This window comes from Pseudophryne corroboree, chromosome 11 (assembly GCF_028390025.1).
Source record: "Pseudophryne corroboree isolate aPseCor3 chromosome 11, aPseCor3.hap2, whole genome shotgun sequence".
NCBI lineage: Eukaryota > Metazoa > Chordata > Amphibia > Anura > Myobatrachidae > Pseudophryne > Pseudophryne corroboree.
The window spans coordinates 196,395,075-196,410,304 of record NC_086454.1 but is presented as its reverse complement, the minus strand read 5'-3'; the positions used below and the strand labels follow the sequence as shown (position 1 = coordinate 196,410,304).

The 15,230-nt window shown below is 48.6% G+C and overlaps 1 protein-coding gene across 2 annotated transcripts in view; it reads left to right on the top strand.

Annotated features, from left to right (window-relative positions):
* The window catches only part of SF3B2 (splicing factor 3b subunit 2), a 103,723-nt gene that overhangs the window by 48,215 nt on the left and 40,278 nt on the right, over positions 1–15,230 (top strand). For both annotated transcript variants that reach the window (XM_063945170.1, XM_063945171.1), the window contains exons 10-13: positions 3,832–3,957; positions 4,207–4,287; positions 4,560–4,787; positions 5,453–5,602. In XM_063945170.1, the coding sequence (XP_063801240.1) occupies positions 3,832–3,957; positions 4,207–4,287; positions 4,560–4,787; positions 5,453–5,602 (585 nt within the window). The remainder of the gene's footprint in view (positions 1–3,831; positions 3,958–4,206; positions 4,288–4,559; positions 4,788–5,452; positions 5,603–15,230) is intronic.

Genomic DNA, 15,230 nt, shown 5'->3' with positions numbered 1-15,230 from the left:
TTTGAAACTGTGTGAATGGTTTAGGTGTTGATCAGTATTCTGGAACATGACAATTAAGTAGAGTCAGTGAGGCTGATTTGAATTCTGGATGCTACATAGATTCTATTTTATGTGTGAAAGTTTTACATCTATGCAAATGTGCAACAAGGAATTCATCTTAACTGTAGAAATGTGACAAAGGATGGATGGTAATCTTTGTCGGTGTTAAAGGCCCTTTCTATTCTCTGTCTCACGTCATCTTAAGCTGGGTATACACTAAACGATATGTCATCCGATTCGGCTGATTGAATGGACATGTACCCACTGATGCTGGTGATGCATGCGCGCTCCTGCAGGTCGTCGTCTGCGACCTAATTCGGCCATAAATGCAGGGCTGACTGGTTGTCATTAGCGAGAGCTATGCTGCCAAATGCAGCATGGTCCCCTATGTCGCTGCCCACATCAAGTGTGTATGCACTTGCCAATGCCTGATCCCGTCGCTGCTGATGTCTGGCTGGGTACATATTGCAGGGACGTGCAGTCAGGGGAGGCAGTGCCTCCCCTGTCATTAATGATTAAATTAAAACAAAGTAGATACTTATGACAGATTCTGTGTCATAAGTATCTTATTTATAAAAATGTGATCATTTTTTTGGTTTAAACCTTGTTTAGTTCATTTAGGAGCACCACGAACGGTGCATCCCGCTGCCAAGTATAAATGGCCGGAAGCACGGGGCGGACAGGGGGCGTGGGCAAGCAGAGTGCTGTAAAAGCCCATTAACAAAAACAGTGTTAGCGGCACCCATACAAGTGCCTCCGTGCAGGGACGTGCTTTCAGCTCATATGAAAGCACGCCCCTGTCACTGAAGGCGATGTGATTGGGCACCAGATTCAGCACTGACAGTGACTGTATCCGGCTGTCACTGTCAGTGCTGTACAGGGTGGGAGATAGCTAGTGTCAGCTGCACCTGCATCATATACGCGTCCCTGTGCTCCCCGTCATCACACATGCGGCCCTGTGCGCCCCCCCCCTGTCATCAGATGTGCGGCCCCCCCATCTTCAGTAGTGCAGTCCGTGCGCCCCCCCCCTGTCATTATACGTGCGGGTGTGTGACCCCCCCTCCCGTCATCAGATGTGCGGCCCCCTCCCCCAGTCATCTGATGTGCGGCCCCCTCCCCCAGTCATCTGATGTGCGGCCCCCTCCCCCAGTCATCTGATGTGCGGCCCCCTCCCCCAGTCATCTGATGTGCGGCCCCCTCCCCCAGTCATCTGATGTGCGGCCCCCTCCCCCGGTCATCTGATGTGCGGCCCCCCTCCCCCGGTCATCTGATGTGCGGCCCCCTCCCCCGGTCATCTGATGTGCGGCCCCCTCCCCCGGTCATCTGATGTGCGGCCCCCTCCCCCGGTCATCTGATGTGCGGTCCGTGTGCCTCCCCCGGTCATCAGATGTGCGGTCCGTGTGGCCCCTCCCCCGGTCATCAGATGTGTGGTCCGTGCGCCCCCCCTCATCAGAAGTGTGGGCCGTGCGCCCCCCCGTCATCATATGTGCGGTCCGTGCGCCCCCCCCCCCCCTGTCATCAGATGTGCGGTCCGTGTGGCCCCTCCCCAGGTCATCAGATGTGCGGTCCGTGCCTCCCCTGTCATCAGATGTGCGTCCGTGCGGTGAGGCCGGTGAGGGCCCCCCCCCCCGGCGGTCACATGCCCTGTCCTCCGCTCGTACCAAGATGCCTATGAATGAAAGCATCTCCTGACTGGCGCACCGCACCCGCACTACGCTGCGCCCGCCCTCCCTGCTATATCCCAGCAGTGACAGGAGCCGCAGTGTAACAGCATAGCGGCAGCAGGAAGCAAACGGACCTAGGCACTATCTGCAGCACTGCTGGGCCGGCTCCACACAGCAAGCTGCAGGCGCTGACACTGTAGTAAGTGTCAGCATACATTTACTACTTTATTTCCACTCATCAAATCTCTCCACCCCTCACCCTCTCTCTCCCCCCCCTCCCTTCCTCTCTCTATCTTTCTGCCTCTCCCTCCCCCTCTCTTTCTTTCTTTCTTTCTCCCTGTCCCTCCCCCCTCCCTTCCTCTCTCTATAGGTGGGTACACACTGGAAGATATATCTGCCGATCATTTGATCGTCCGATATATCTATGGACGGATCGGGCAGTGTGTTGAGCATACACACTGGCCGATCCGTCGGGGACTGACGTCATGAACTGGGCGGGCGCGTACACACGCCCGCCCAGTTCAGCTGTCAATCACCGCCGGCCGCCGAAGCATGTGTACAGGCAGTCGGCCGACCGCCCGTACACACACAGCGATGTGCCAATATATCGGTAGATATATTGGCTGTCGGCTGTGCTGCGGGGCCAACACGATACGTCTGTGAACGACTGAGTTCACAGACGTATCGGCCGTACACACTGTCCGATGGACCCGCGATATATCGGCCGTTCAAGAGAACGGATGATATATCGGCTAGTGTGTACGGGCTTTATCCCTCTCTTTCTCTCTCCCTCAGTCCATCTCCCTCTCACTTACTTTCTTTCTCTCTCTCTCTCTCTCTCTCTCTCTCTCTCTCTCTCTCTCTCTCTCTCTCTCTCTCTCTCTCTCTCTCTCTCTCTCTCTCTCTCTCTCTCTCTCTCTCTCTCTCTCTCTCTCTCTCATTCCCCCCTCTCCTTCTCCCTCAGCAGTGGTCGAGGTGGTGTGTGGGTGGAGGTTAAGGTGGTGCCCTGTGGGTCCCCAGAAATGAGAGAGAGAGTAAATAAATAAATATATATGTATATATGTGTGTGTGTTAAGCAGTGTGGGTGGCACGCATGGGACTGGCATTCAATTCAAATAAGTGGACAAAAACCGTCTACTTCATGATCAATGTTTCGGTATTACTAACCTCCGCCAGGATCCTGATGAAGGTTAGTAATAATACCAAAACGTTGATCGTGAAGGAGACTCGTGTCCAGTTATTTGAATTGAATGCCAGTCCCATGCGTGCCACCCGCACTGCTGATATATTCCTAGAATGAGAGCTACCGTATATATATTAGTTCTTAGAGGGCCCCCATGTCTTCAGCACCGCGGGCCCCCCGGAGCCTTAATCCGGCTCTGGCCATGATGAGTCGGACTGACTTATTACAGTACGCTGCAGCCGGCTGTAGTAAAGCAGGAAGAGGAGAGGCTTTTTCCCTTCCCTCTTCTCCGCTACTCCTGAGTGCAGCGTCCACCTGAGCAGGCACAAGCGACATGCAAGCTGCCGAGGAGGCCCCTGACCAGCAGCGACTCACCAGCACCTGGCAGCAGCAGCCCTCAAGAGCAAACGGTCAGTGAGTGGGTTTTTGGTAGAGGGATTTTATATATATGTATATGTATGTGTATATATAATTTTTTTTTTTTTTTTACCCTGGCACTCAGTTACAGCACTAGGACGCACTTTATTATTATGAAACATCAGGCTGCTTGATGGGATTAGGAGTCCCTGCCTTTCTTTCTCTCTCTCTCTCTCTCTCTCTCTCTCTCTCTCTCTCTCTCTCTCTCTCTCTCTCTCTCTCTCTCCCTCACTACTCTCAGCTATTGTGTTAATACCCCATGTTTTCTTCTGTCAACTTCATAGTGCGGCACCCACGGCGACCCCTACACATTTTGTACACACACTAGCCAGTGCCTCACCAGCCACTGACCTCACCGCACGCCACTGACACATTGTATAGTGTGTACCCAGCTTTAGTCTATACTTGTATTGTATCTATGCGAGATTATGTTTTGTGTGTTTGTACAAATAATGATGTGCTTTGTGAGATAAGATTTGTGAACAGACATGCAGAACTTTACACTCTACATGTTGTGTGAATTTGCAGCTGACAGATGATGTAAAACGAGAAAAAGAAAAAGAGCCAGAAAAAGTGGAGAAAGTGGAGCCTGTTGTTCCCAGGAAACGTTTCGAGGAAGAGCAAATGGATAGTGATAGCGACAGCGATGATGAGGTTAGAATTGGAGATGGAGCATAAATATTGGACTTCCAGTGTATTTATTTTTAACCAATTATGATTATTTTCATTTACAGGTTTTTCCTAGCAGAGCTTAGTATTTTTCGTTTTCTCCTTATGAACTTCAAATACAGTACTTTATTTTGCTACGTGTCTTCGCTTTCAACATTTACTTTATGCCCAGCTGTTTGCAGTGCATCCTTTGTCTAAACTTATTTTCTTTAACTACTTGTCTTTTGTTTACAGGACAAAAGGAATGATGCACCTAAACTGTCTAAGAAAAAGTTGAGGAGAATGAATAGGTTCACTGTGGCAGAACTGAAACAGGTAACAAAGCAGGAGATGACTGGGGGGAAGCATCAAAGAATGGAGGATGTAGTTTTGCATATGTGTGGGCTGAAGCATAAATGGTGAATAACAGAGATAAGTGAAATAGTTATGTACTGTGCTTAATTTGGATAGAAAGAAGAGTGTTGACAGAAGCAGGAAGCTTTCCAAGTAGCAGAAATAAGAAGTGACTGTGTTGATTGATATTGAGTGCATGATTTGAGCCAGTATCAGGAAGGCAAACCTTAATTGCATTGTTTGTATTTCCTCAGCTGGTATCACGTCCAGATGTGGTGGAGATGCATGATGTCACTGCTCAAGACCCCAAACTTCTTGTACACTTGAAAGGGACCAGGAATTCTGTTCCTGTTCCCCGTCACTGGTGCTTCAAACGCAAATACCTACAGGGCAAGAGAGGAATTGAAAAACCACCCTTCCAACTGCCTGACTTTATTAAAAGGACAGGCATTCAGGAAATGAGGGAAGCACTTCAAGAAAAGGTAAAGATGCAAACTAAATTAACAAAGTAACTGTATATAGAAACATAGAATTTGACGGCAGATAAGAACCACTTGGCCCATCTAGTCTGCCCATGTACGTACGTACACACACTCTAGAGTAACCTTTTTTTTTTTTTGGGGGGGGGGGGGGGGAGCCATTAAACCTACCAGTATATTTTTGTATTGTGGGAGGAAACCGGAGTACCCAGAGAAAACCCATGCAAGTATGGGGAGAATATACAAACTCCACACAGGGCCTTGGTGGGAATTGAACCCAGGACTTCAGTGCTGTGAGGAAATAATGCTGACCATTACACCATCCGTACTGCCCATGGCTGATTTTAATAGTTGTCTGAAGGTGGACACTAAATATTCATAATGTGCTTGTTGGAAAATGTGTCCAAAAGGTGATTTTCCCAAACCTCCCCCCCCCAATGTGGCTGTACTGTTTGTGCACCCAGTTTTGAAAGTGCTCCTGTCTCATTGATTTTAAAGCCATGGTCAAACCTTGGTGTTCCGTACTGCATTAGATAAATCATTTTCTGTTACTGTGTCTCATCAGCAATAGTGCACAAAATAAAGTTTTCCAGTTGTTTTCTAGTATTATATAGTATTTTATTTTTATAACATTTCCTCATTAAATCTGTTACTACTTCTAAATAAAGGAGGAGCAAAAGACAATGAAGTCCAAAATGAGAGAGAAGGTCCGACCGAAGATGGGAAAAATTGACATAGACTATCAGAAGCTCCATGATGCATTCTTCAAATGGCAAAGCAAGCCAAAATTGACCATCCATGGAGACCTGTACTATGAGGTGAGGAAAAAGTAACTGAACACAGCAGTAACATTTTTATAGGCAACCATATGGGCATTACGACACATAGGGGCAGATGTATAAAGCCTGGAGAAGTGATAAAGCAGTGATAAGTGCAAGGTGATAACACACCAGCCAGTCAGTTTACATATTGAAGCTGATTGGCTGGTGCGTTATCACCTTGCACTGATCACTGCTATATCACTTCTTCAGGCTTAATACATCTGCCCCATACTGACTAATACTGACCCATACTGACTAAGATGATGCATGAATGAACTTGTTTTCTGACCATAAGATTTTTTTTCTCTGTATTATGATCTGAAAGAGGTCACTGGGTTATTAATGTAGCATTGCAATGTAGGCAGAGAAGGAAGTGGCATTGCTGCTTCAGCAACTTTGCACTGAGCAGATTGTAGATACAAACTATATATATCTCTAATAAATAATATTGAACTCTGAGAGCTCAAATGTCAAAAAGGATCTCCTCTGTGACACATATGCAAAACGAATTCAGGCTTTTACCAAGTCTTACTGGTTTTAATACCTATATATTGCCATGCCTTTACTCCTCTTATGTAGCCCATACACTTGTGCGATAGGGCATACAATCCTTCGATTTCGACAGTATCTGAGAGAAATCGAAGGATTGTATGCACATTTTAGGTACCATGAGATGCGATGCGCAGACACGCTGCTCGAATGTCGCGTCTCATGATAGTAAATGCTGCACATAATTTTCGCATCGCAGTGCGATCGCATGTGTTTTTTATAAACACATGCAATATATCGCACTGCGTTGTGCGATGGGCACCCGACTCGGCGGTGACGTGCCCATCATCTGATTACCATGCGATTTATTGCATGGTAATCACTTTGGCTGTTCAGGTGCGATTTCATTGCACCTGAACTGCCGGTGCGATGCCCCGCGATGTCGCGGGGCATTGCACAAGTGTATGGACACCATAAGGAGGACACTGCTTAAGGCGATGATAAATTTATTACTTTGAAAGTTTGTATGTATATCAATATAGATAATAACACTTGAACTGCTTTATAACATCCACCTTTCGAACCCTTGATTCCGGTGCAGATGAAATTTGTAACATAGAAGACAGTATTTGTTTTTGGATATTAAGAAGACCGGCAGCGAAGTTGCTCTGTCTTGTAGGTCTCCATATATAACTTTTAATGAAGACAAATCTTTTGCATGAAGAACAGTTCTTTTTATTTCTCTGACGTCCTAGTGGATGCTGGGGACTCCGTCAGGACCATGGGGAATAGCGGCTCCGCAGGAGACAGGGCACAAAATTTAAAAGTTTGACCACTAGGTGGTGTGTACTGGCTCCTCCCCCTATGACCCTCCTCCAAGCCTCAGTTAGGTTTTTGTGCCCATCCGAGCAGGGTGCAATCTAGGTGGCTCTCATAAAGAGCTGCTTAGAGTAAAAGTTTTGATAGTTTTATTATTTTCAGTGAGTCCTGCTGGCAACAGGCTCACTGCAACGAGGGACCTAGGGGAGAAGAAGTGAACTCACCTGCGTGCAGGATGGATTTGCTTCTTAGGCTACTGGACACTAGCTCCAGAGGGACGATCACAGGTACAGCCTGGATGGGTCACCGGAGCCGCGCCGCCGACCCCCTTGCAGATGCCGAAGTAAGAAGAGGTCCAGAAACCGGCGGCTGAAGGCTTTTCAGTCTTCATGAGGTAGCACACAGCACTGCAGCTGTGCGCCATTGCGCTCAGGCACACTTCACACCGGCGGTCACTGAGGGTGCAGGGCGCTGGGGGGGGCGCCCTGGGCAGCAATGTTAATACCTTTCTGGCTAAAAAGAATACATCACATATAGTCCATGAGGCTATATGGATGTATTTCACCCCTGCCAGGTCTCAGAAAAACCGGGAGAAGAGCCCGCCGGAATAGGGGGCGGGGCCTATCTCCTCAGCACACAGCGCCATTTTCCTACACAGCTCCGCTGCTAGGAAGGCTCCCAGGCTCTCCCCTGCACTGCACTACAGAAACAGGGTAAAAAACAGAGAGGGGGGGGCATTTTTTGGCGATATTATATATATTTAAGCAGCTATAAGGAAACAACACTTATATAAGGTTGTTCCTATATAATTATAGCGCTTTGGTGTGTGCTGGCAAACTCTCCCTCTGTCTCCCCAAAGGGCTAGTGGGGTCCTGTCTTCTATCAGAGCATTCCCTGTGTGTCTGCTGTGTGTCGGTACGTGTGTGTCGACATGTATGAGGACGATGTTGGTGTGGAGGCGGAGCAATTGCCGGTAATGGTGATGTCACCCCCTAGGGAGTCGACACCGGAATGGATGGCTTTGTTTATGGAATTACGTGATAATGTCAGCACGCTGCAAAAGTCGGTTGACGACATGAGACGACCGGCAAACCAGTTAGTACCTGTACAGGCGTCTCAAACACCGCCAGGGGCTGTAAAACGCCTTTGCCTCAGTCGGTCGACACAGACCCAGACACGGACACCGAATCTAGTGTCGACGGTGAAGAAACGAACGTATTTTCCAGTAGGGCCACACGTTATATGATCACGGCAATGAAGGAGGCTTTGCATATCTCTGATACTGCAAGTACCACAAAAAGGGGTATTATGTGGGGTCTGAAAAAACTACCTGTAGTTTTTCCTGAATCAGAGGAATTGAATGACGTGTGTGATGAAGCGTGGGTTACCCCTGATAAAAAAACTGCTAATTTCAAAGAAGTTATTGGCGTTATACCCTTTCCCGCCAGAGGTTAGGGCGCGCTGGGAAACACCCCCTAGGGTGGACAAGGCGCTCACACGTTTATCCAAACAAGTGGCGTTACCGTCTCCTGATACGGCCGCCCTCAAGGATCCAGCTGATAGGAGGCTGGAAAATACTCTAAAAAGTATATACACACATACTGGTGTTATACTGCGACCAGCAATCGCCTCAGCCTGGATGTGCAGTGCTGGGGTGGCTTGGTCGGATTCCCTGACTGAAAATATTGATACCCTGGATAGGGACAGTATTTTATTGACTATAGAGCAATTAAAGGATGCATTCCTTTATATGCGAGATGCACAGAGGGATATCTGCACTCTGGCATCAAGAGTAAGTGCGATGTCCATATCTGCCAGAAGAAGTCTATGGACACGACAGTGGTCAGGCGATGCGGATTCCAAACGGCATATGGAAGTATTGCCGTATAAAGGGGAGGAATTATTTGGGGTCGGTCTATCGGATTTGGTAGCCACGGCAACAGCCGGGAAGTCCACCTTTTTACCTCAGACCCCCTCCCAGCAGAAAAAGACGCAGTCTTTTCAGCCGCAGTCCTTTCGTTCCTATAAGAACAAGCGAGCAAAAGGACATTCATATTTGCCCCGAGGCAAAGGAAAGGGTAAGAGACTGCAGCAAGCAGCCCCTTCCCAGGAGCAGAAGTCCTCCCCGGCTTCTGCAAAGGCCTCAGCATGACGCTGGGACCTTACAAGCGGACTCAGGGGCGGTGGGGGGTCGCCTCAAGAATTTCAGCGCACAGTGGGCTCACTCGCAGGTGGACCCCTGGATCCTGCAGGTAGTATCTCAGGGTTACAGGTTGGAATTCGAGAAGTCTCCCCCTCGCCGGTTCCTAAAATCTGCTTTGCCAACGTCTCCCTCAGACAGGGCGACGGTATTGGAAGCCATTCACAAGCTGTATTCTCAGCAGGTGATAATCAAGGTACCCCTTCTACAACAGGGAAAGGGGTATTACTCCACGCTATTTGTGGTACCGAAGCCGGACGGCTCGGTAAGACCTATTCTAAATCTGAAATCTCTGAACCTGTACATACAAAAATTCAAGTTCAAGATGGAGTCACTCAGAGCAGTGATAGCGAATCTGGAAGAAGGGGATTTTATGGTGTCCTTGGACATCAAGGATGCTTACCTTCATGTCCCAATTTGCCCTTCACACCAAGGGTACCTCAGGTTCGTGGTACAAAACTGTCATTATCGGTTTCAGACGCTGCCGTTTGGATTGTCCACAGCACCCAGGGTCTTTACCAAGGTAATGGCCGAAATGATGATCCTTCTTCGAAGAGAAGGCGTATTAATTATCCCTTACTTGGACGATCTCCTGATAAGGGCAAGATCCAGAGAACAGCTGGAGGTCGGAGTAGCACTAACTCAAGTAGTGCTCCAACAGCACGGGTGGATTCTGAATTTTCCAAAATCCCAACTGATCCCGACGACACGTCTGCTGTTCCTAGGGATGATTCTGGACACTGTTCAGAAAAAGGTATTTCTTCCGGAGGAGAAAGCCAGGGAGTTATCCGAATTCGTCAGGAACCTCCTAAAACCTGGGACAATGTCTGTGCATCAATGCACAAGAGTCCTGGAAAAAAGGGTCTCTCTGTTATGGTGGTTGCAGAGTGCTCATCTGTTAGAGGGCCGCAGATTCGGCATACAGAACTGGGTCCTAGTGACCACGGATGCCAGCCTGAGAGGCTGGGGAGCGGTCACACAAGGAAGAAACTTCCAGGGCGTGTGGTCAAGCCTGGAAACGTCTCTTCACATAAATATACTGGAACTAAGAGCAATCTACAATGCTCTAAGCCTGGCAAACCCTCTGCTTCAGGGTCAGCCGGTGTTGATCCAGTCGGACAACATCACGGCAGTCGCCCACGTAAACAGACAGGGCGGCACAAGAAGCAGGAGGGCAATGGCAGAGGCTGCAAGGATTCTTCGCTGGGCGGAAAATCATGTGATAGCACTGTCAGCAGTGTTCATCCCGGGAGTGGACAACTGGGAAGCAGACTTCCTCAGCAGACACGATCTTCACCCGGGAGAGTGGGGACTTCATCCAGAAGTCTTCCACATGATTGTAGTCCATTGGGAAAGACCAATGGTGGACATGATGGCGTCCCGCCTCAACAAAAAACTGGACAGGTATTGCGCCAGGTCAAGAGACCCTCAGGCAATAGCTGTGGACGCTCTGGTAACACCATGGGTGTACCAGTCAGTGTATGTGTTTCCTCCTCTGCCTCTCATACCCAAGGTACTGAGAATTATACGGCAAAGGGGAGTAAGAACGATACTAGTGGCTCCGGACTGGCCAAGAAGGACTTGGTACCCGGAACTTCAGGAGATGCTCACGGAAGATCCGTGGCCTCTACCTCTAAGAAGGGATCTGCTTCAGCAGGGACCGTGTCTATTCCAAGACTTACCGCGGCTGCGTTTGACGGCATGGCGGTTGAACGCCGGATCCTAAGGGAAAAAGGCATTCCGGAAGAGGTCATCCCTACCCTGGTCAAAGCCAGGAAGGAGGTGACTGCACAACATTATCACTGCATTTGGAGAAAATATGTTGCATGGTGTGAGGCCAGGAAGGCCCCGACAGAGGAATTTCAACTGGGTCGATTCCTACATTTCCTGCAAACAGGATTATCTATGGGCCTCAAATTAGGGTCCATTAAGGTTCAAATTTCGGCCCTGTCGATTTTCTTCCAGAAAGAATTGGCTTCAGTTCCTGAAGTCCAGACTTTTGTAAAAGGAGTACTACATATACAGCCCCCGGTTGTGCCCCCAGTGGCACCTTGGGATCTCAATGTAGTTTTGGATTTTCTCAAATCCCATTGGTTTGAGCCACTCAAATCGGTAGATTTGAAATATCTTACATGGAAAGTAACCATGCTACTGGCCCTGGCTTCAGCCAGGAGAGTGTCGGAATTGGCGGCTTTATCGTATAAAAGCCCATATCTGATTTTCCATTCGGACAGGGCAGAATTGAGGACGCGTCCTCATTTTCTGCCTAAGGTGGTATCAGCGTTTCACCTGAACCAGCCTATTGTGGTGCCTGCGGCTACTAGCGATTTGGAGGATTCCAAGTTGCTGGACGTTGTCAGAGCATTGAAAATATATATTTCAAGGACGGCTGGAGTCAGAAAATCTGACTCGCTGTTTATACTGTATGCACCCAACAAGCTGGGTGCTCCTGCTTCTAAGCAGACGATTGCTCGTTGGATTTGTAGCACAATTCAACTGGCACATTCTGTGGCAGGCCTGCCACAGCCTAAATCTGTCAATGCCCACTCCACAAGGAAGGTGGGCTCATCTTGGGCGGCTGCCCGAGGGGTCTCGGCATTACAACTCTGCCGAGCAGCTACGTGGTCAGGGGAGAACACGTTTGTAAAATTCTACAAATTTGATACCCTGGCTAAGGAGGACCTGGAGTTCTCTCATTCGGTGCTGCAGAGTCATCCGCACTCTCCCGCCCGTTTGGGAGCTTTGGTATAATCCCCATGGTCCTGACGGAGTCCCCAGCATCCACTAGGACGTCAGAGAAAATAAGAATTTACTCACCGGTAATTCTATTTCTCGTAGTCCGTAGTGGATGCTGGGCGCCCATCCCAAGTGCGGATTGTCTGCAATACTTGTACATAGTTATTGTTACAAAAAAAATCGGGTTGTTTATTGTTGTGAGCCATCTTTTCAGAGGCTCCTACGTTATCATACTGTTAACTGGGTTCAGATCACAAGTTGTACGGTGTGATTGGTGTGGCTGGTATGAGTCTTACCCGGGATTCAAAATCCTTCCTTATTGTGTACGCTCGTCCGGGCACAGTATCCTAACTGAGGCTTGGAGGAGGGTCATAGGGGGAGGAGCCAGTACACACCACCTAGTGGTCAAACTTTTAAATTTTGTGCCCTGTCTCCTGCGGAGCCGCTATTCCCCATGGTCCTGACGGAGTCCCCAGCATCCACTACGGACTACGAGAAATAGAATTACCGGTGAGTAAATTCTTATTTTTTTTGGTGTGGGTGGGTTTAGAACAGAGGTAGTAATCTGCTTTCAATTAAATCAGTATGCTGTGATTCCAACTTTGTCATGAAAGGGAAGGGATCCTTTCTCTTGTTAGATGTCTTCTGCACTCTGAGAACCTATGTTAATAGGACTCTAGAGACTTATACAATGGATGACCTTGGGCCTAATTCAGACATGATCGCTAGGCTGCATTTTCTCACAGCCTGCGATCAGGTCTGAACTGCGCATGCACCGCAATGCGCAGGCGCGTGGGCGACTGCACCGGGTGTTGGTGCATAGCGACGAGATGGTGCGAAAAAAGCGATCCCTCGGGCAATCGCAAGGAGATTGACAGGAAGAGGGTGTTTGTGGGTGGTAACTGACCGTTTTCATGGAGTGTCTGGAAAAACGCAGGCGTGTCCAGGCGTTGGAAGGGAGGGTGTGTAACGTCAAATCCGGTTCGGAAAGGCTGAAGTGATCGCAGCAGCTGAATAAGTCCTGGGCTGCGCAGAAACCGCACAAAATCAGTTTGTGCAGCTCTGCTACACATGCGTTCGCACACTTGCACAACTAAAATACACTCCCCCAGTAGGCGGCGACTATCTGATCGCAGGGCTGCAAAAATCGCTGCTCCGCGATCAGGTCTGAATTACCCCCCTTATCCTCTGTTATACTCACAAGAGAGGTTGCCAGATGGGTTACTTCAGTATTTCTCTGACGTCCTAGTGGATGCTGGGACTCCGTCAGGACCATGGGGAATAGCGGCTCCGCAGGAGACAGGGCACAAAATTTAAAAGTTTGACCACTAGGTGGTGTGTACTAGCTCCTCCCCCTATGACCCTCCTCCAAGCCCCAGTTAGGTTTTTGTGCCCGTCCGAGCAGGGTGCAATCTAGGTGGCTCTCATAAAGAGCTGCTTAGAGTAAAAGTTTTGATAGGTTTCTTATTTTCAGTGAGTCCTGCTGGCAACAGGCTCACTGTTACGAGGGACCTAGGGGAGAAGAAGTGAACTCACCTGCGTGCAGGATGGATTTGCTTCTTAGGCTACTGGACACTAGCTCCAGAGGGACGATCACAGGTACAGCCTGGATGGGTCACCGGAGCCGCGCCGCCGACCCCCTTGCAGATGCCGAAGTAAGAAGAGGTCCAGAAACCGGCGGCTGAAGGCTTTTCAGTCTTCTTGAGGTAGCGCACAGCACTGCAGCTGTGCGCCATTGCGCTCAGGCACACTTCACACCAGCGGTCACTGAGGGTGCAGGGCGCTGGGGGGGGGGGCGCCCTGGGCAGCAATGAGATTACCTTTCTGGCTAAAAAGAATACATCACATATAGTCCCTGAGGCTATTTGGATGTATTTCACCCCTGCCAGGTCTCAGAAAAACCGGGAGAAGAGCCCGCCGGAATAGGGGGCGGGGCCTATCTCCTCAGCACACAGCGCCATTTTCCTACACAGCTCCGCTGCTAGGAAGGCTCCCAGGCTCTCCCCTGCACTGCACTACAGAAACAGGGTAAAAAACAGAGAGGGGGGGGCATTTTTTGGCGATATTATATATATATTTAAGCAGCTATAAGGAAACAACACTTATACAGGTTGAGTCTCCCTTATCCAAAATGCTTGGGACAGAAGGTATTTTGGATATCGGATTTTTCCGTATTTTGGAATAATTGCATACCATAAAGAGATATCAAGGAGATGGGACCTAAATCTAAGCACAGAATGCATTTATGTTACATATACACCTTATACACACAGCCTGAAGGTCATTTTAGACAATATTTTTTATAACTTTGTGCATTAAACAAAGTGTGTCTACATTCACACAATTCATTTATGTTTCATATACACCTTATACACAAAGCCTAAAGGTCATTTAATACAATATTTTTAATAACTTTATGTATTAAACAAAGTTTGTGTACATTGAGCCATCAAAAAACAAAGGTTTCACTATCTCACTCTCACTCAAAAAAGTCCGTATTTCGGAATATTCCGTATTTCGGAATATATGGATATGGGATACTCAACCTGTATAAGGTTGTTCCTATATAATTATAGCGCTTTGGTGTGTGCTGGCAAACTCTCCCTCTGTCTCCCCAAAGGGCTAGTGGGGTCCTGTCTTCTATCAGAGCATTCCCTGTGTGTCTGCTGTGTGTCGGTACGTGTGTGTCGACATGTATGAGGACGATGTTGGTGTGGAGGCGGAGCAATTGCCGGTAATGGTGATGTCACCCCCTAGGGAGTCGACACCGGAATGGATGGCTTTGTTTATGGAATTACGTGATAATGTCAGCACGCTGCAAAAGTCGGTTGACGACATGAGACGGCCGACAAACCAATTAGCACCTGTACAGGCGTCTCAAACACCGTCAGGGGCTGTAAAACGCCCTTTGCCTCAGTCGGTCGACACAGACCCAGACACGGACACCGAATCTAGTGTCGACGGTGAAGAAACGAACGTATTTTCCAGTAGGGCCACACGTTATATGATCACGGCAATGAAGGAGGCTTTGCATATCTCTGATACTGCAAGTACCACAAAAAGGGGTATTATGTGGGGTCTGAAAAAACTACCTGTAGTTTTTCCTGAATCAGAGGAATTGAATGACGTGTGTGATGAAGCGTGGGTTACCCCTGATAAAAAACTGCTAATTTCAAAGAAGTTATTGGCATTATACCCTTTCCCGCCAGAGGTTAGGGCGCGCTGGGAAACACCCCCTAGGGTGGACAAGGCGCTCACACGTTTATCCAAACAAGTGGCGTTACAGTCTCCTGATACGGCCGCCCTCAAGGATCCAGCTGATAGGAGGCTGGAAAATACTCTAAAAAGTATATACACACATACTGGTGTTATACTGCGACC